The sequence below is a fragment of the Oryza glaberrima genome, chromosome 4, assembly GCF_000147395.1.
Source record: "Oryza glaberrima chromosome 4, OglaRS2, whole genome shotgun sequence".
NCBI classification, from domain to species: Eukaryota; Viridiplantae; Streptophyta; class Magnoliopsida; order Poales; family Poaceae; genus Oryza; species Oryza glaberrima.
The window spans coordinates 29287551-29306138 of NC_068329.1; the positions used below are offsets into that span (position 1 = coordinate 29287551).

The window sequence follows — 18588 nt, forward strand, 5'->3', positions numbered from 1 at the left end:
CCTGCTGCATCTCGTGTACGGGCCCCGTTTTGAGTGCCATTTCTTATGGGCTTTACATGGGCCATATTTGCACGCGCGCAGCCCGGCAACTTGTATCCTAACAATCATTGTGGTAGACAATTGTTATGTTCTCCATGTGAAGTGAACAGCAGCAGCTAGATATAAAGAAAAGTGGTGCAAACAACTTAATGCCGCAATTGATTCCGCGTGCGCCACAGAAGCAGCAACTTACACCCCACTCCCATTCCCATATGACACCCAGAGCACACACTCCCCCAAGAACTTTGCAGTTTAAGTATCTGAAAATGAAGTCCTTCAACATGTACTAGGAGGAGTACAAGGTAGTAGTAGTGCGAGTACGATCTTTTTCGATATGCAAGGCCATATCATTACAAGCACTATAAACAAACCCTCACTGCACAGAGGAGCCATGTTCAAAATATAAGTTCTCAGAGTTCTAAGCACTGGGTATTCCAGTACTACTTTAGTAAGACTACCAACAGACAAAGAGCATGCTGAAACTAAGTTTAAAATCACGAAAACATTTTACAGCATGCTAAAATTCTTAGCTGGAAGCGAACTAGTCAGAGAGATCATGACCCCGCAGCCATTCACCTACATTAGGAACTGTTCTACTGGCTTTTTTTTTTCTGAGCAGATCAATGCATGCAACATCGAATGGATCACTTCAGAATTCAGATAATCCTGCCGACATAAACCCATCCATGACTAGGAATTGCTAGTAAGATCGCTGTCATTGTCTCCGGCAGTATCTGCTTCCTTCACTTCCTGAATCATCTTGAGGACTTGCCAGGCAGTTGGCCGACTTTCAGGCGAGGATCGAACACAGGCAGATGCTATGTCAACAATCATAGAGAGACGTTCGACGTCCACTCCTTCATCGTCCCTCGCAGACTGGACATAGGTCTGAAGATTAGTTGCAACCAATACTGAGTGCTGAAGCGGAGGCTTCCCACTGATAAGTTCAAGGAGGAGGATGCCGAAAGCATATATGTCTGACTTTGGAGTTAGCCTTCTGTTGGACTTCATGTTTTCTGGTGCTCTATAAGCAGCATCGTCTTTGACTTCTGATGATTCCAAAAGGAATGCCAAGCAATTGTCCGTAAGACAAGCCTCAAAGTCAGAACCAAGCAGGACATTGGAAGACTTGATGTTTCCATGAACAAGTCGGGATGCTTGGTGAATGTAAGCAAGGCCCTGCCCAATGTCTTCAGCTATCTTTAGGCAGGAAGTCCAGTGAAGTGGTTTTGCTCGAGATGACCTTGAACCTGCAGTGCACACAATATCAATACAACCTACATCTACAAAGTATGGCTCTAAGGTACAGTAATGTACAGAGGAATGTATTTCAACATCATCGAATCCATAAATTACTTCCATTTATCATGCCTTAAAGGAAACATGCTATTACTTGGAAAATAATATGTCCTTGCTCCAACACCAACATATCAAATAAATCTTAGTAAAAACTATATTTGAGCTCCAAACTTTCACTAATGTTTGTGCGACAGCTTAACTTATAAGAATACCCACATTGACAAAAGACTCGAATTTGAGCAGGCCCTAAATTCTACAACAAATTGGCAAAAATCACATTTCAAGTAGCTAGCATTGCTATTTGGTCATATCATAGCCTTTGATGAACTAAGTTCACAGAGGAAAATACAGCTTTCCTTTTGTAAACTCCATTTGACCACCCATTTCGTGAATTCAATTGATATTTAGTACTATAGAACAGTGACCACATATAATACCATTGGTCCACTCTAGAGGCTAGGCACTTGGTGAGAGGCTCCACCGATGTTCAATCCCACCCAACCCGGTAGCTAGCATGATAGATCAATGAGCACTTAAGTATGGCTATTCACTATGTTTACTCAGTCCATAAAGAAAAAGAGTCCAATAGATCATCCCCAAAAGGGTAAAATAAAGCATCACATGCATATGTTCAATACAGGCAAACAGTCATTCTCCTGCCAGATTTATATTCACGTGGCCAAGTTCTCTAAATTTTAATTCCATCCCATGTTAGTTGGGATGAAGAGAATGTCTGGTTCAAAAAGGTAACGCTATCCTAGCACCCAACTAGTATAATCCAATGGAATTTGCATTAGAGTAGATGTAACGGCAATAACCAGAATTGCTCCTAGCACAAATGATAATCACACAACCTATCAAATTTCCAGATAGAGAACAACAAAGGCTGCAGGGTACGCACCATGGATGAGAGAGTAGAGGCTGCCATTGGGCTGGTAGTCATAGACGAGCAGCCGCTCCTCCTTCGCCTGGAAGAACGCACGGAGCGAGACGAGGTTGGGATGCCGCAGCCGGCCAACGGCGTCCATGTTCTGCTCGAACGCCTCTGCCTCCAGCGCCGCGGCGCCGATCTTGGCCGCGTCCAGCCTCTTCACGATGACCACGAGGCGGCCGTCGAGCACCGCCTTGTACGTCGTCCCCACGCTCCCGCGGCCGAGCACCTCCGCCGACGCGCGCATCAGCTGCTCGAGGCTGTAGCTCGCGCCCTCGCCCGCGCAGAACGTCAGGCAGCCGCTCCGCTCCAGCCGCCGCGCCTTCTCCTCCGGCATCATCATCGCCGCCGTCTCCTCGTCCGGCACGCACTCCACATAGCCGAGGTCGGTGTTGTCCCTGCTCACCTCCGACATGGCCGCGCTCTTCTTGGGGCTCGGGTACGCCGCGGAGCTCGGCCGCCGCCGCTTCTTGCCCCTTTTCATTGCAATCATGGCGCAAAGAAGAAGCACGGCCACGAACGCTCCGGCGGTAGCCGCAACGGCGATGGCGGCCCGCCTCCTCAGTTTCCGCGAACGCGGCGTGGATGAATCGGGCAAGCTGATGTCGTCGCGTTGCGGTCCGTCGCCGGTGGCCGCGGCGCTCTGCACCGGGGGCGCGGCGGAGCCGTTGTTGCCAGGACCGTGAAAGAAGAGGAGGTGGGACCCCCGGCACTCGCGGCGGAGAACCTCGCCGCAGAGCTCTGGATTGCCGGCGAACGCGGCGGCGCCCATCTGCGCCATGACGGGGGTGACCGGCACGGGCCCGGAGAAGTTGTTGTACGACACGTTCAGCAGCTTGAGCGAAGACTGGTTCCACGCCGGGAGGGAGCCATTGAAGTGGTTGGCGTCGAGCCGCAGGAACGTCAGATGCGGGAACGCGACCTCAATGCCGGGAGGGAGCGCGCCGGAGAGCCTGTTCCCGGCGAGGTCGATGGAGCGGAGCCGGCGGAGCGACGCGACCGAGGCGGGGAACGGCCCGGAGAAGCGGTTGCCGGCGAGGAAGAGCGCCTTGAGGTTCTCGAGCGGGGAGAGGTCGGGGATGGGGCCGTGGAGCGCGTTGCTCTTGAGGCTGAGCACCCGGAGCTCGACGAGGCGGGAGAGCGTGGCGGGCGCGAACGTCCCGTTGAGCCCGGACGACTCGAGCACCAGGCGGGTGATCTGGCCGTCGGCGCTGCAGGAGACGGCCGGGTGCGAACACGGCGACACCGCCAGAGGAAACCGCAGATGCGCGGAGGGATCCGCCTTGGCGAGGAAGGCGGCGAGCAGCGCCCCCGGCGTCGCCGTCGAGGCTAGCTTGGCGGGCGGTGGCACGGCCCGAACCGGCGCGCGAGGAGGGAACGAGGGCTGCGAGTGCGACCCGCCGCCTACCGCCGCGGGCGGCGGCCGTACGGCCTGCACCGGGGGAACAGCGGGCAGCGTAGGCTGCGAGTGCGACGACGCGGCGTCGCCGGCGGCATAGGCGGCGGCGACGAGCACGACGAGGAGGAGGCGGAGGCGGTGCCGCATCGTGGTGGGCGCTTGGGTTGGGGGGTTTTCGGGGGGGTTGGGTGAGCGGTGGGTTTCAGTGGAGTGCGGCCGCGTGATGTGGAGTGGAGTGAAGTGGCGGAAGCGGCCGGGGTGGTGTGGTGGGTGTGGGTGTGCGTGTGTGTGTGAGGCTCGGGAAGGGAGAGGAGGGGTCAGAGAGCGGTCGCCACGGCACGTGGGTGGTCACTGCAGCTTAGTTTCCCGTGCTTCTTTTGGCACTTGATCGGTTGATCGTTTGGAGAGCCTGCAACGCTGCAACGGGTGGATAAAGAGGCACACTTTCGAGTTTAAACTCAGATCACGGCAACCAATTGCACGCACTCATGCTCAAAGTTCAAACATTCAAATTCTAGGAAAGAAAAAAAAAACAAATCCATTGCAGGTAACATATCAGGCTCTACAGAAAGTGAGTACTCCATACTCCAGTAGTGCTAATATTCAGGAGCATTTTGGTTATCCATCTCTTGATCTAAACAAAGTTTGAGTACCTACCTCCTCACCTGAAAACATTCTAATGTGCTAATGGTAGGAATGTAGGATTCGCCGGAAAATAAAAATACACGGGAGAATGTTTGAAAAAGAGCCGTTGATAGCGAGCAGCCATCCAGTACTATACCGAAGTCGACGTAGCGGTCCATTGTTAATTTGACTGTGCTGCTGCTGCCTCCTGCTGCTGCTGCATGGGTGTGAGGGCCCGATCGCAGTTGATACCTGGGGCCACGAAATTCAATCAGGCCGTGGGACCCACGTGCCTGTCCTGCTCCTCCTCCCCCTCCCACGGTGGAGTAAAAGTTACAGTGTTCTTTTGTCGGTTGATGGGAGCTTCGCTGTGTTTCTTCGGGGGGCTACTGTGCCCACCACACGTTATCACATCACCACTCGCCAAGGTTCCGGGCCTACAGCTCGATCGGAAAGGCCCACAGCTTCAGGCCCAAATAATTAGGGAGAAAAAAAACTGTACAAATTGGGGAATAAGTTCACCGGAGGTCCCTCAACTTAACAGCGAGATTTTTTTTGAGGTCCCTTAACCACAAAACTAGAAATGTGTACCCCTAAACTCACTCAAACCGTTCACCGGAGGTCCCTCGGCAGTATTTTCGTCCGGTTTTGCTGACGTGGCATCCTAGTTAGCAAAATTTTTTAAAAAAAACACTGTAGGACCCACATGTTAGCTGCACATATTTTTTTTCCTCTTTTCTTCTCCTTCTCTCCTCTTCTCTTTTCTTTTCTCTCTCTTCTCTTCTCCTTCAGGCTGCGGGCGGAGCAGCCGCGCGCCGTGGCCGTCATCGTCGTCGCCGTGGGCGAGGCTACGCGGCGTAGCGGAGGGCGAGCGTGGCAACGGAGCAGCGGAAGGTGCGAGCGCGGCGGCGGGCCGAGCAGTGGAGCGCAAGTAGGCCGCGGACAGTGTAGCGGAGCGCGAGTGCGGTGGCGGAGCAGCGGCCAGCGAGTTTGGGAGGGAGGGGGAGGCGGCCGGCGACCAATAAACAATCTCTTCCTCTGCCTCTTCCCCTTCTCCCGCTGGTGGTGCCTCTCCTAGCATCATCGGCCACCCGCGAGGGCACGGCGGTGGTGGCGGCCGAGCACGGGGGAGCTCCTCGTCCCATCCACTGTCTTCCGCTTCGCCTAGCTCGCCCTCCGCTGCTTTGCCCACCGTCGCGCTCGCCCGCCGCCGCTCCTCCGCCGCGCTCGCCTTCCGCTGCACCCCCCGCATCCGCGCTCCTCCACTGCACGTAATGGCATATATACATGTGAGTGTGCTCAGCCATATACACATGCTTGGCTAATATATACGTCTGCATGTTATCGGGCGGCAAACCAACAAGAAGCTAGCTAGGCTATAGCTGGTCATCTCTATGCATGCATATATATGCTCGTACGAAGACGCATGTACATGTGGCCGTCTATACCCAGCGTATATGTGTATGAGCTACGACGTCAAGTGCTACCGCGAAGTCGGCGAAGACGACGAGGGTCACCGCGCCCGCGCCGACCACCGTCCACGACGCCGATGACACGTCGAGTGTGGACACGCTCCTGCTGCAGCTGCGTGAGCTGGGTGTCCGGGAGGACCATGGGATCAGGCCGGCGACGCTGCCGCCGCCACCACTGCCGCTGCCGCGGCACAGGAGGAGCGCGAGCGACTGTGGTGCATCGTCAGCCGGCACTTCGACCCACCTATGCACGGCCACTGCAATGCCTGGCCGATGCCGCCGAACGGCCGCGCCGTGTAGCCTCGCCCACGGCGACGACGACGGTGGAGAGCCGACGATGACGGCGGCCACGGCGCGCGGCTGCTCCGCCCATAGCCTCCGCTCCGCCGCCGGGCTCGCCCGCCGTCCGCTCCGCCCACAGCCCGCCACCGCTCCGCTGCCGAGCTCGCCGGCGCCCGCCGCCAGCCTGAAGGAGAAGAGAGAGGAGAGAAGCGAAAAGAGAAGATAATGAGAAGAAAAGAGAAGAAAAAAGATGTGCAGCTGACATGTGGGCTCCACGTACTTTTTTAATTTTTTTTGCTGACTAGGATGCCACGTTCGTAAAACCGGGCAAAAATACTGCCGAGGGACCTCCGGTGAACGGTTTGAGTAAGTTTAGGGGTAGACATTTCTGGTTTTATGGTTAAGGGATCTCAAAAAATCTCGCTGTTAAGTTAAGGGACCTCCGGTGAACTTATTCCTACAAATTGGTAGACGATCCTGTTTAGAATAAGTTCATTTTAGGTACCCACGTCTTAACACGAGTTTGGAAAACGTCAGTGAACCGCAATATCAGATCTAACTTGTTCTTAATCTTGCAAAGCCAAGGTAGATAGGGTTCGAAGTTAATATCGAGGGTAGTTTTGGCTGACGTAAAACTAACAGCAAAAGTTTAAAATTAAAACCCATGTTAGACCTAGATGTCAGTGGAACAATATATCCCTCAGTCAGCAACCCCCCGCTGGACTCCAACGAGACTGCCGCCGAGCATACCCGTTCACCGCGGAGTCACAACTCCAATGGAAGGTGGAGCGTAAGAGAGGTTCCATGTTGACTCAACCTGGTTGACTAAAGTAAGCTCATCACGTTAGTTAAAACCGAGAGCAATACTATCTTGGGTCTTGGGATCTAATGTGACCCAATTTTATAAGATTAGGGATGTGTTGTATGTGGTATTTTGGTTCAGAGACGATTTTAAAACTCAACGGCAAGCGAGGAACTTCAAGTGAACTTTTGATGGGCAGATGGGCCGCGAGAGGTAGTTCTGGGCCATTTTCTGACCAGACCTTTTGAAGCCCACCGATGTTTGGGCCTCACTGATGTTTAGTGGGCAAACCGTCAGATTTCATGCCCCTCTCCGTCTGGATTCTGGACCAGTTGGACTCTACTCCTTGTACTTGCGACATCACACCGACGCCGCTGGCGATTCGTGTTGCCACCGTGCAATGCCCAAATGTCCGTGCATCGCCGTCAACTGTAAAGCACAACGCTGCCGTGGCCACCATGGAAAGAAGCGACGCTTCACGTGCTCCGGCATTTGACAAAAAAGAGAACGTTACTTTCCGATCGATTGCTGTTGATCGTTGAAGCTATCAAATTATCACTAGCATTTCACGATCTGCAGCAATCTACAAAGTCCAAACGTCGACCTATATATATATGGGGCCTATTCAGATTGGAGAAATTAAACTGTTTCATGTTAAAATTTCGTAAAATTCCTATGTTCTGAAGGAGGCAATAGGGCAATTTTGTTTGGATCTTTGGGGCACTGCAGCTTGCTTGCTTTGGCCGTTGCCGCCAATTCATCCTATGTGAAGTGGCCAGCTTCATGTTTCAGCTAACACAATACAGACCACGCAATTTAACTAGTAGTACTCCAGAAAACACATCATTTGCCACGTGCGCTTAATTAATAAGTCCATCATAGTGGGTAATACCCGCATTTCCGCAACTAAACTGTTTATACCATGTGAAGGAACAGTGCTGCTTGGGATGTGATTGGGCACTAATCTGACTCTAATGCGGTCTCTGTTGCGTGCGAAAGCAGCAGAGCTGCAGGTCAAGAAGAAACGACTCGATCAAAACCAGCGCCCCGTGCAAAGTCGTAGTAGCACATGGGGGGCCCAGTTTGGTGGATTGACGACGTGGGCCTTCAATATGGGCTTACCGACCGGGCCTCCTCCATGGCACAGTCGTGGGCCAGAATGCCTATGGTCGGTTACTTCACCAGACTAATCAGTGTGTGTGAAGATGCTGACTGACGTCTCAGTGTTAGGCGCACCAAGTTGTAATTTTGCATTGGTTAGATATAGGGTGTTTGTTGTTAAGTTTGGTGCCCCTAACAGCCATGTAATCCTTTAAAAAAATACGCAAGCACACAAGTATATTGGGATGATCCTACTGTATATTAAGAGCTAATTGTACAACTAATAAAATCCAAGTGCGCTCATGGTCTTACTACCAAATTTCAGGCAACCTATAAATTAGAACGTTGTTAAGCAAATGCAAAGTGGAGTGACAAATCAAAAGCACCACTGTTTAGCTTATGCTTATGCATATAAGTCAAAATTAAACATTAAAACTTATTTTTGAAGTTGATTTTAAGGTTTTTTCATTATAATTTATTTTATAGTGTTTGCTTTTTAAATCACTAAAGATGCATATTTAAAAGTTTCATCTAAAAATTATGTTTTGGTTACTAATAAATGGTATCAATAAGTATAAGTATAAACGAAAAGATAAGAAATAAAATCATGCTTTTCCCTCTACTTTTCTTTTTCTTTTTTCCTTTAGGAGTATGATGGGTTTTCCTTTTCCGTTTTGATATTGGGTTTTGTTGGTTGGTGTGTACTAGAAAACAAAACTGGCCCTAGCCATTTTATTCATTCATTCATTCACTCGCTCACTCGGATCCCATTCAATCATTCATTCATGTCGGATTGATGCCGTATACTGACTTGATGAGCTCTGACTGCTCATGCCATAATCCATACCATGCCATAAGAGTAGGGTAACGAGCAGTTGACCACTGAGCCAGACTGCCTCTTACCCGCCAAAATATAATTACTGTACGGCCCACTTGTTACGCGGTAGATTTTGAACTGACGAAGTCCAGAAAGCAAGCAAGCAAGCAAGCAAGGACAGATAGCAACAACCCTCTTCTCTCCAGTTTACAGTCTACACTACCAGTTGAGAAAGAAAAAAAAAAAATCTCAGCTCCCAGCTCGGCACGAGCACGAGCACGAGACGACCTGACCTTTCTCTTCTCCATCTCCACCCCGTCCCCTGCTCGATTCCCACCTCTTATCTCCAGCCCACGCGCCCCCGCCTCGCCACGACCCGAATCGCCGTGAGATCGAGCCGATCGAGCGTCGAGCACTTTGCGCGCGCGCGCGGGGATGAAGTCCCATGGCAGCCGAGACAAGCTACAGGCGGCCGCGTCGTCGAGCCACCGCCGCGTCCTCCTCCTCCTCTTCGCCACCTGCTTCGCGCTAGCCACGTTCGTCACCTTCGTCTACAACACCTCCCACTTCGCCTCCGCCTCGGGCTCGGGCGCGGCGGCGGACTCCTCCGGTGGCGGCGCAAGCGCCGGCTCCGGCACCGGCGCCGTCTCCGCGCTGCCGCTCCCGGTGTTCGACGCGCTGGTCCACTTCGCCTCCATCTCCAACGCCACGCACCGCATGTCCGACACCGACATCCGCGCCATCTCCGCCGTGCTCCGCGCCAGGGGCCCCTGCAACCTCCTCGTGTTCGGCCTCGGCGCCGAGTCCCCGCTCTGGCTGGCGCTCAACCACGGCGGCCGCACCGTCTTCCTCGAGGAGAACGAGTTCTACGTCAAGTACCTGGAGCCGCGCCACCCGGGGCTCGAGGCCTACGACGTCTCCTACACCACCAAGGTGCGCGACTTCCGCGACCTCCTCGACGCGGCGCGGGCGTCGCGCGCCGCCGAGTGCCGCCCCATCCAGAACCTCCTCTTCTCCGAGTGCCGCCTCGCCATCAACGACCTCCCCAACGACCTCTACGACGTCGCGTGGGACATCGTGCTCATCGACGGGCCGTCCGGGTGGAACCCGACCTCGCCGGGGCGGATGCCGTCCATCTTCACCACCGCCGTCCTCGCGCGCACCGGCGCCACCGCCGCCAAGGGCCCCACCGACGTTCTGGTCCACGACTTCCAGTTCGAGCTGGAGCAGGTCCTCAGCAAGGAGTTCCTCTGCGACGAGAACCGCGTCGCCGGCAGCGGCACGCCGTCGCTCGGCCACTTCGTCGTCCGCCCAGACGGCCGGCGCGACGCCTTCTGCTCCGGCCAAGACAGCACGGCGGCGGGCACATCGTCGGAGAAGTCCGGCAAGTAAAAACCTGGCCAAGAATTACTCTTCCCTCCTCTGCTAATTTTTTTTCTCTCTCCTCTCCTCTCCTCTCACTTGTTAATTATTTCCTGTTACATATATTTTTTTTTACTGTTTTTTGGGGGACAATAATTTGTAACACAGTGATGATATCATTGCACCAATAGAGAAAGGAAAATGCAAATAGAGGTTTTACACAATTTACTACACTTTTCACAACAACCAAACCGGCAAAAAGATCTTGGATTTGATGACATATCTGGGGGTTGATTTGGTAAAAGGGTTTGTGATGGCTGGCAGGAGAGCGATGCTACAGTAGATGGTGCGTGGTGGGTGGTTGGATCCCATCGCTTTTCGCTTTCTTTTCTCCTTCGTGTTGGTTGCGTGTGTTGCTTGGTCAGGTGACCAAAAAGTGGATCAGCTCATCTCCTCGTCGTATTAACGGCACTATTAGTATAGGAGTACAAGTAGTAGCAAACTAGTCGTCTGATTGATCTGACGAAGATGTATTTGTTTGTTTTTGGTTGAGTCATCTGATCATCAGATCCGAGAGGGAGAAATCTACTAGGCGTTGGCACTAATTAGCTGATGTCGTAACCGTGGTGTGCTTGTGGGTTTAGCTCCGTCGTTTCGTTTAAAGTTAAGTTAACCGTATTTTGCAGCAACGTCCGATCGACCTCTCAACAACTCTTGTGTCCGATCTTGATCGGCTTCTCCGGTAATGGAAAAACATGTGTCGCCTACGTGGCAATGATCACTTTGATAAGCCACTGACCTTAGCTGGCTAGCTGGCAACCAATATAGTCATGTGTATACTCTGTGTTTGAGCACATAGAGTATCTGATTTCTGCTGGATCAATTTTGATAGGGTAGCAATATCTGGTCAGATTGACCATCACACAAACAATGGGAACATCATTTCAGATCTCCCAGCGAGCAACCTGCCTGGGAGCGTAAATAACCAAAATGTGTCAGGCATTGTGAACGTGGTTTGGGACTTGGATATTCATCATCAAAATACTGCGCGCCAACCGGACAGTGAGTACGAAACAGAAGTCTGAACATTGGACATTGGAGGCCGAATCAGCATTCGTACTAAACCGGTTATTTGTCCGTCCGGGATCTTTCATATGGATCGATTTAACTATTTAATAGCGACTTTGATATCCCACCGTTAGAAATTAGAAAAAATAATTTAAAAAAATTAAAAAATTTAAATTAAAATTTTATATTAATGTGTAATTCTTCTGCACGTTTGCGAGAAAAAATAAAGTTTATGTATGACTAGAATTGAAAACAGTTGAAAATTGTACCTTTTTACGGAGATGATACTTCTTGGTCGGGAATTTCTGCAACTTTTTTATCCCTATTGAGGGTTTATTCGGTTCGGAGGAATTTTACGAAAATTTGAAAGAAGTGAACTGCTTTACGTGAAAATCCTATAAAATCCCTGCGTTTTCAGGGAGCCTTGGACATTGTAGACCAAATAGCCATGCACGTTAACATGCTCTCAAAACCTTTTTATCTCATGAAGGCGACGGACCACGTTGCGAGCTGCATATCACGTACCATCCGTCTGCGGTTAGTCGTCAGATCAGATATCGGCGCTGCTCGTCTTCTCGCTCTCGGTGCCCTTTTGGGATGAGAACGAACGAACCACTCGTAGGACAATTATAAATTGGATTAGGCTGCACTGCAGGGTACAAATCGAACGGACCAACAGCGTTACAGCCTTTGCCCCCACATGCCGTCCATTTCAGGACTTTCTTTCTGGTGACATTCCAACAACCGCGACCCTCTCTCCAAACAGGATGTCATTTCAGGCTTTCAGGTAAGAGGGTTGAGCAAGCCAATCCCAAGCTTTAGTGATCAACCAGGTCCGTAGCAAACTTAATAAATGGATTACCAGCTAGTGATAGGGTCGTTGCAACGATGTCATTGTCTGGATAGTTTACCATGTTACTGTCACTACCTTAATAAATGAGGAAATATCACAGGTAGAATTTTATATTTATGGAGATGTAAAACATTTTCATTATCTTAAAACAATTATATTCAGTAGTAACTTTAGCTTGAAATGGACGTGTTGGATTTACCCTATCAAGTAATGACTGTATTTGCGTTACAGGGTATGTTAAACTGTCAAGCTTCGCAACCCCCCGAACCGAATTTCCGTTTCTAATTAGGTTACGAAGCACCAGCTTAAATATATTGACCTCGTAGGCAGATATAAAATCGTACTACCTCCATATTAATATTTTAATTTTAATGTATGACACCGTTGACTTTTTATTCAACGTTTGACCATCGTCTTATTTAAAAAATTTATACAATTATCATCTATTTTATTGTGACTCGATTCATCATCAAATGTTATTTAAGTATGATATAAATACTTTCATATTTACATGAAAATTTTGAATAAAACGAATGGTCAAACGTTGGTCGAAAAGTCAACGGCGTTATACATTAAAATACGGAGTAAGTACTACCAGTAGAAAACACCACCTGCTTCTGGATGTAACGGAGATGTGTTCTTCATTGCTAATTAGGATATCTCCAAAACGGGTTCAACAAAACTAGAAAACGGGTTGAGCGACCCACCATGGTCCTGACAGGAATAAGTTAGGCATCATGTGCTTGGCGCCACCCAGCTCTGGAGAATAATAGCATATGGTTCCCCTTACCTCTGTGGGTCCTTGATTTGTATTCTGATACCTGTAGTATTTGTAATCGCGTTTCATGTGTGTACTGGCTTTGTGATACGGAGTACTAGTATAGTAGGACTAGTTGTTGGATACTACTACTACTCCTGTTCAATAGTTAGGCATGGACCCGGGCGGATTCGACGTGACGGCCGGACGAGTGGCGTAACCGCATGGTTGACCTCTCATCACTCGCTGTTCCGCCTCATGTCACGCGTTGGGTTGCCTCTGCATTTTCCAAAGCCTTTGACCGTGAATAGCAAATGCATCACTGCGTTAGGCCCCATTTGCACCGACGGGTCACAATACGGCAATCGGCTGATCGACGACAGCGTAGACCGGCCGAAGCCGAAACAGGCAAGGCACGCTCGGCATCCTCTGGCCGCGGCAGCAGGGAAGCTGAACCCATCTTCCGCTGGCGCGCGCACGTGGTTGGAACCGGTGTCATCAAACACAAACTACTAATAACATTTTTCATGCAATCAACCAATTTTTATAGCTATCGATAATTATCGATATGGAGACAGTAACGGTGTCAAACACAAACGACAAATAACGTTTTTATGTAATCAACTAATTTTTATAGGTGTTGATAGTTATTATCGGCAGTGAAGAAGGTAACGGTGGACGTGGTGAGTGGTGACCGTGCCTGGCCTACCCGGGAGCTGGCTCCGCTGCTGCACGTGGTGAGGACCGTGCCATCCGCCCACCCCACGCTAGGCCGTTTAGCGGCAAAACGTCCGGGCGTGCTCGGGCCGTTGTTATACCGGGACACGGCCCAGAAAATACGGCCGGTTCAGATTCAGGGGACATTATGTAGCGTTGGGCCGAGACGATCCAGGTATCCAGCCCTCAGCCTTGCATTGCACGCGCAGCATATGAGGGGCAAATTTGGATCTCAACACATTTCATTTCAAAATAGAAATCTGAATGACAGATAAACAGCCCAAACCTGAACTTAATCACAGAACTACAGCCCAGATCTGGATAACAGCTATCAGGGTAGGCTTGTACATGAACTGGGAACGGAGTGTGTATGTATGTGTTTCTGAGGGAAGCCAAGTATAATTTTGCTCATTGGCAAGACCCCAAAAGTCAAGAGCATGATCATCAGCACTGCAAGCGAATGAGATATTGGTATGGAATACATGAATGATGGATTAATATGGCAATGACCTTATCTTGTTCCAATATCAATTTGCAGTTCCGTCGAACTGGCATCTAGGAGCTTAGGAGCAAACCTAGCTGAATTTTACATATACATTCAGAAGCAAATTTGGCAGTTCTGTAACCAACTGAACCCGTTTTTTTAGATTTTATGTACACGAGAAATCTATTATAAAAGCAGATATACTTAGTGCGCAGGGTTCGCCGCGGAGCTGCGCAATCGTCTTCGTCAGTTACCAGCTGATCATTTGATGATGCAACCACGCTGGCTCTGGACGGTCTGATACGGTTCTGAAATTGCTCAAGCGCTGCTCTTCTTGCCGTTGCCAAACAAGAAAGACAAGTTTGGCTTTGCCAGGGTACGCTTCAGAGCCTTCACTGCCAGTGGACTGTCCTTAGCCTGTTGTGTTCATCAAGCAACAAAACAGTAAGAATCACAGGGAATTCTTGCACTTGCAACAGTGCTAGTAAATTACCAATCTCTGCAATTGCTTACCATGAGGCAGGTTCCCTGCTGAACATTGCAGATGGGGTACTCGTGAGGGCAGCAGCTGTAGTGATCATCGCAGCAGGTGGCGCCCTCGAGTGGGCAGCAGCCCCAGGCGTAGCAGTATTTGCCATACTCGTAGATGCAGCAGCAGGTGGTGCTATCGGGGCAAGTGTAGTAGTTGTCGCAGACGGTGGGAGGCGGGGTTGGGGACGGCGGAGTAGGGCCGGGGTTCGGGGGGTTCTCGCCCTTCTTCAGAGGGTAGGATGGCTCAACGGCAATGCCGCACTTGCCACTACTCGCCTTGATGTTGCGCTCCATACGGACGTAGCCGGACTCACCCCAGCTCTTGCCCCACGAGTTCCTCACGATCCAGTAGTCCTTGCCATTCTCTGTGCCGTACCCAACAGCAGCGACGCCGTGGTCTAGTGCTGTTCCACATTTACCCGTGAAGATACCCTAAGAATGATATCAGGAAATGGCAATCAGTGCAAGCCCAAGTCATGGAAATAACAACATAATTGAAAAGAACAAGGAATTTAGGATTAACTTATTTAACAAAAGCAGAGTACAATGCATGTTTCAAATTTTGAGTATTGCTTTATGGGAAAAACAATCATAATCTTTTTCCCTATCTAATTGGGTTTCGAAGTGGATGACACTGGATGATGGTTCATACCACTCCACTACGGACCTGGGAACACATCAAAAGCTACTCGTTCCATTAAAAGTGTTTCACAAAGCAGGGGCAGGAAAGCAACAAATGAACATGGTTTATGGTCTATGAATAAATGGTGTGCACTGAGGTACTAATTTAGTGGAAAGCTGAAATGGGATTAGATTATCTGGATGATAACAAATTAACAAAGTATGCCAGGACTGGACAAAATGATAATAAGATTTGCTTAGTAGTTGCGACTTGCAACTGACAACACAATCATTTCTTTTAGTGCAATAACCGTGATTAAAGCAAAGTAAAGCAGGCAAGGGCAAAAGCAATCAGTGAGCCTGCCTATTTGTTTCTCTATCAAAGATAGCAAAACTTACTACCGACTACACATTGTTAGAACTTAGCAAAGGATCACCAAACGAATTTGAACAATAACGTTAAATCGACTTACCGATGAGTAGAGCTGGAATGCTCTGCCACCGGCTTCAATTGCAACACTGACGGGCTGGTTTGCTACCGCCTTCTGCAGACTCGTCTCACTGTTTGGTGTTACATCTTCGTAGCTGTCAATTGTGACAACCTTTGCGTTTTTCTGTGAGTATAGCAGCACAAGTGAGCAATAGCATATCAAAATTATGCTACAACCTGAAAAACCAAGGGAGCAAAGAAGACGAAAGATACCCTGTTTACGTCACACCGTTCGTCCTTGCCTTTGTAAGGGTAGTCATCCTCGGTGTCGATTCCACCATTGTTGATGATGAAATCAAATGCATAGTCCATCAGACCTCCATTGCATCCCTCGTTATATGAAGTGTCACAGTCAACTAGCTCCTGCTCAGACAAAGATATCAGGTCGCCAGTAACAATCTGGTTGATGCCTTCTACAGCTGCTATTGCTGAGAAAGCCCAGCAACTTCCTGCAATATAGGAGAATTGGAGGTTATATTTCCATATTATTGTGTCAAAGGATGACATGAAACATTGTTTGACTCTCAAATATACAAGTAAATAATGAGGCAATACAAAACAAATGCAGCCAATTATGAATTAGATAGACCATGTGGAGCAACAACATTTTTTTTTAAACGACCTGCATCAGACAGTGCGAAGTTTCCTTTTTCTTTTTTAAGCAACAACATGATGAAGAACTTTAGCAATGCAAAGGAGTACAAAACAAATGCAGCCAATTATGAATTAGATAGACCATGTGGAGCAACAACATTTTTTTTTAAACGACCTGCATCAGACAGTGCGAAGTTTCGTTTTTCTTTTTTAAGCAACAACATGATGAAGAACTTTAGCAATGCAAAGGAGGACCTTCTACCAATAGGATTGTGAAACGTCTGCAAGAGACGTGAATGAAAGGTGTTTCCAAGGGCTCTTTTGGAGCCATATGCCAAATGACAGCTGACCACTAGTGTGGCTCCACCAGCTACAATTCAAACAGTGACCACTAATGCACAGTATGATTTTCTGTTTGGCTCTAATACGTCCATGCACCCACAACCAAAATATCCACCTTTCCAACTAAAACAATTTATGAATGACCATTTATTATAGCTTGCCTTCCTGCCTCCCCTACAAGCCACAGTAGAGTACACTCAGAAACAGCAGGATCAGTTGCAGGCTCTGGCTTATTCATAATTCCAGATCAGAAATAAAGGTGTCCGATTATTGAGTGATACTCCATACAGAGTACAGAACTGGAATCAAGTTAGTCAACCAAATATTTTTTTGAGGACCATGTGTATAGCCAACTACACAAACCATAAAAACAATTGAATTTCAAAGAATTTCATTTTGTGAATCACACTGTACTTCAAATTCTGGATTCAGATCGAAAATTCCCCCCCTTTTCCGGTCTGCTTAATTTTGGGGCATATTGAAACATGTCCTGATTTATCGTTTGACCTGGATGTGCCCCTAATTTATGTTCACGTGGAGTACTAACTACTGAACTGTTGCAAGCAGACCAATAATTTCTTGAGGATCATCCCGAATAAACTAACCGCGAAAATGATTCATGTAAAAAGGAAACATATTTTACCCCTGAAACTGAAATGAAGAGAGGAGACATGAAAAGGATCAACGGATGCTTACCGCAACCTCCCTGGTCCTTGATCTCAGCCACGGCCCCCTTGGTCCTCCAGTCAACGGACTCCGGCAGCGCCTCGTTGTCGGCGGCGAGGTACCTGTCGCTGACCTTCCTCTCCCTCCGCGGCTTGTTCCTGAGGCCGAGGTAGGTGTCCCGGTACTCCTCGTTGGTGAGGTCGGCGAAGCGGTTGAGGCCGAGGCGGAAGGAGTGGACCCCGGCGTCGGCGGCGGCGTTGTGCTCGTCGATGTACCGTAGGTTGTCCCTGAACGCCGCGTACCGCCGCTCCTCCTCGCCGACGGCGTTGTAGTTCTTGCCGTGCTCGGCCTTCCACTCCGCGTACAGCCGCCGCGCCTCCTCCTCGCTCCTCTCCCCGTACGACACGATCGACATGTCCGCCGCTGCCAGCGACAGCAGCAGCAGCAGCGCGGCCGCCGCGAGAGCCATGGAAATCCTCATCTTGGCGAGCTAGGAGAAGACGACCAAGAAGAGGAGGAGGAGGAGAGGTAGAAGAGGAGTAGATGGATTAGATGGTGGTATCGGGGGTCGCTTTATAGAATTGGAGAGGACGAGTGGTGGGCCCAGATTCCATTATATTCGTGCATTTTTCTTCCAATATTAATCTAGTCGACCACCAGTAGGATATTTTTTTTTGGGTTTCGAATTTGTATTGGGATCGTTTAATAAAGGTGCCACTGAGGTGGACAGGTTGGATTAGGTTGGGGTTAATTTCAACTTAATCTATTTTTTAAAACACATACTCTCTCCTCTAGAAAAAAACCCAAACTAATATTATCTCCGTACTTAAAAATCCAATCTAATATTAAATGAGATGTTTCCAAGTAGAATGAATCTGGACATATTACTGCCTAGATTCATTGTACCGAAAAAAATCATAGCAACCTATATCTTTTTATAAAACTGGTTCTAATCACATTTGCACGTCCATCCCCTTCTAATGAGAGGTTTCATTTTTATTTTTCAAAAAGTGTTGCCTACACAAACAAACCACTTAATCGATTGCTAAAATAGCCCATACGATGCATTTTTATTTTTTTAATCTTATAAGCAACACATGTAGAGACAAGTCACATTAAAAACAGTGTAAACTCATTTCATCTCTTTCTTTATTAATTACTTATCATATTAACAAAAATATTGACATGATACCCTATTCAATGAAAATAAAACTCTCATTGAAAATGACCTTATAAAGATTCCACACGTACACACTACGTAGCACCTTTGGAAACTGGGCTGCCATATTTTAAAACGGAATCATTATAAACATATTCTTATCAACGGTATGTTGTTT

The 18588-nt window shown here is 48.9% G+C and overlaps 3 protein-coding genes across 3 annotated transcripts; 1 reads left to right on the forward strand and 2 right to left on the reverse strand.

The window, feature by feature from the left end:
- Positions 1-348: 348 nt before the first annotated feature.
- Positions 349-3917, reverse strand: LOC127771917 (probable inactive receptor kinase At5g67200). Its single transcript, XM_052297862.1, has 2 exons — positions 2240-3917; positions 349-1289 (listed from the first exon to the last, which is right to left on the reverse strand). The coding sequence occupies exons 1-2, from the start codon at positions 3813-3815 to the stop codon at positions 730-732; spliced, it is 2136 nt and encodes a 711-aa protein (XP_052153822.1). The 5' UTR covers positions 3816-3917; the 3' UTR covers positions 349-729.
- A 5016-nt stretch (positions 3918-8933) lies between these two features.
- On the forward strand, positions 8934-10361 carry LOC127769814 (protein IRX15-LIKE-like). The gene has a single exon (XM_052295471.1). It carries the CDS (start codon positions 9202-9204, stop codon positions 10156-10158), a length of 957 nt encoding a protein of 318 aa, XP_052151431.1. The 5' UTR covers positions 8934-9201; the 3' UTR covers positions 10159-10361.
- Positions 10362-13991: 3630 nt separating this feature from the next.
- Positions 13992-17811, reverse strand: LOC127769812 (oryzain alpha chain). Its single transcript, XM_052295469.1, has 5 exons — positions 17282-17811; positions 15863-16098; positions 15633-15773; positions 14521-14970; positions 13992-14424 (listed from the first exon to the last, which is right to left on the reverse strand). The coding sequence occupies exons 1-5, from the start codon at positions 17730-17732 to the stop codon at positions 14326-14328; spliced, it is 1377 nt and encodes a 458-aa protein (XP_052151429.1). The 5' UTR covers positions 17733-17811; the 3' UTR covers positions 13992-14325.
- Between the last annotated feature and the right edge of the window lie 777 nt (positions 17812-18588).

Coding starts and splice junctions, on each gene's coding strand:
- LOC127771917 (XM_052297862.1), bottom strand. CDS start 3,815: ATGCGGCACCGCCTCCGCCTCCTCCTCGTCGTGCTCGTCGCCGCCGCC. Junction 1,290..2,239: donor CCTCTACTCTCTCATCCATG/GTGCGTACCCTG, acceptor TGTGCACTGCAG/GTTCAAGGTCATCTCGAGCA.
- LOC127769814 (XM_052295471.1), top strand. CDS start 9,202: ATGAAGTCCCATGGCAGCCGAGACAAGCTACAGGCGGCCGCGTCGTCG.
- LOC127769812 (XM_052295469.1), bottom strand. CDS start 17,732: ATGAGGATTTCCATGGCTCTCGCGGCGGCCGCGCTGCTGCTGCTGCTG. Junction 15,774..15,862: donor AACGGTGTGACGTAAACAGG/GTATCTTTCGTC, acceptor CTATACTCACAG/AAAAACGCAAAGGTTGTCAC. Junction 14,425..14,520: donor AGCAGGGAACCTGCCTCATG/GTAAGCAATTGC, acceptor TGAACACAACAG/GCTAAGGACAGTCCACTGGC.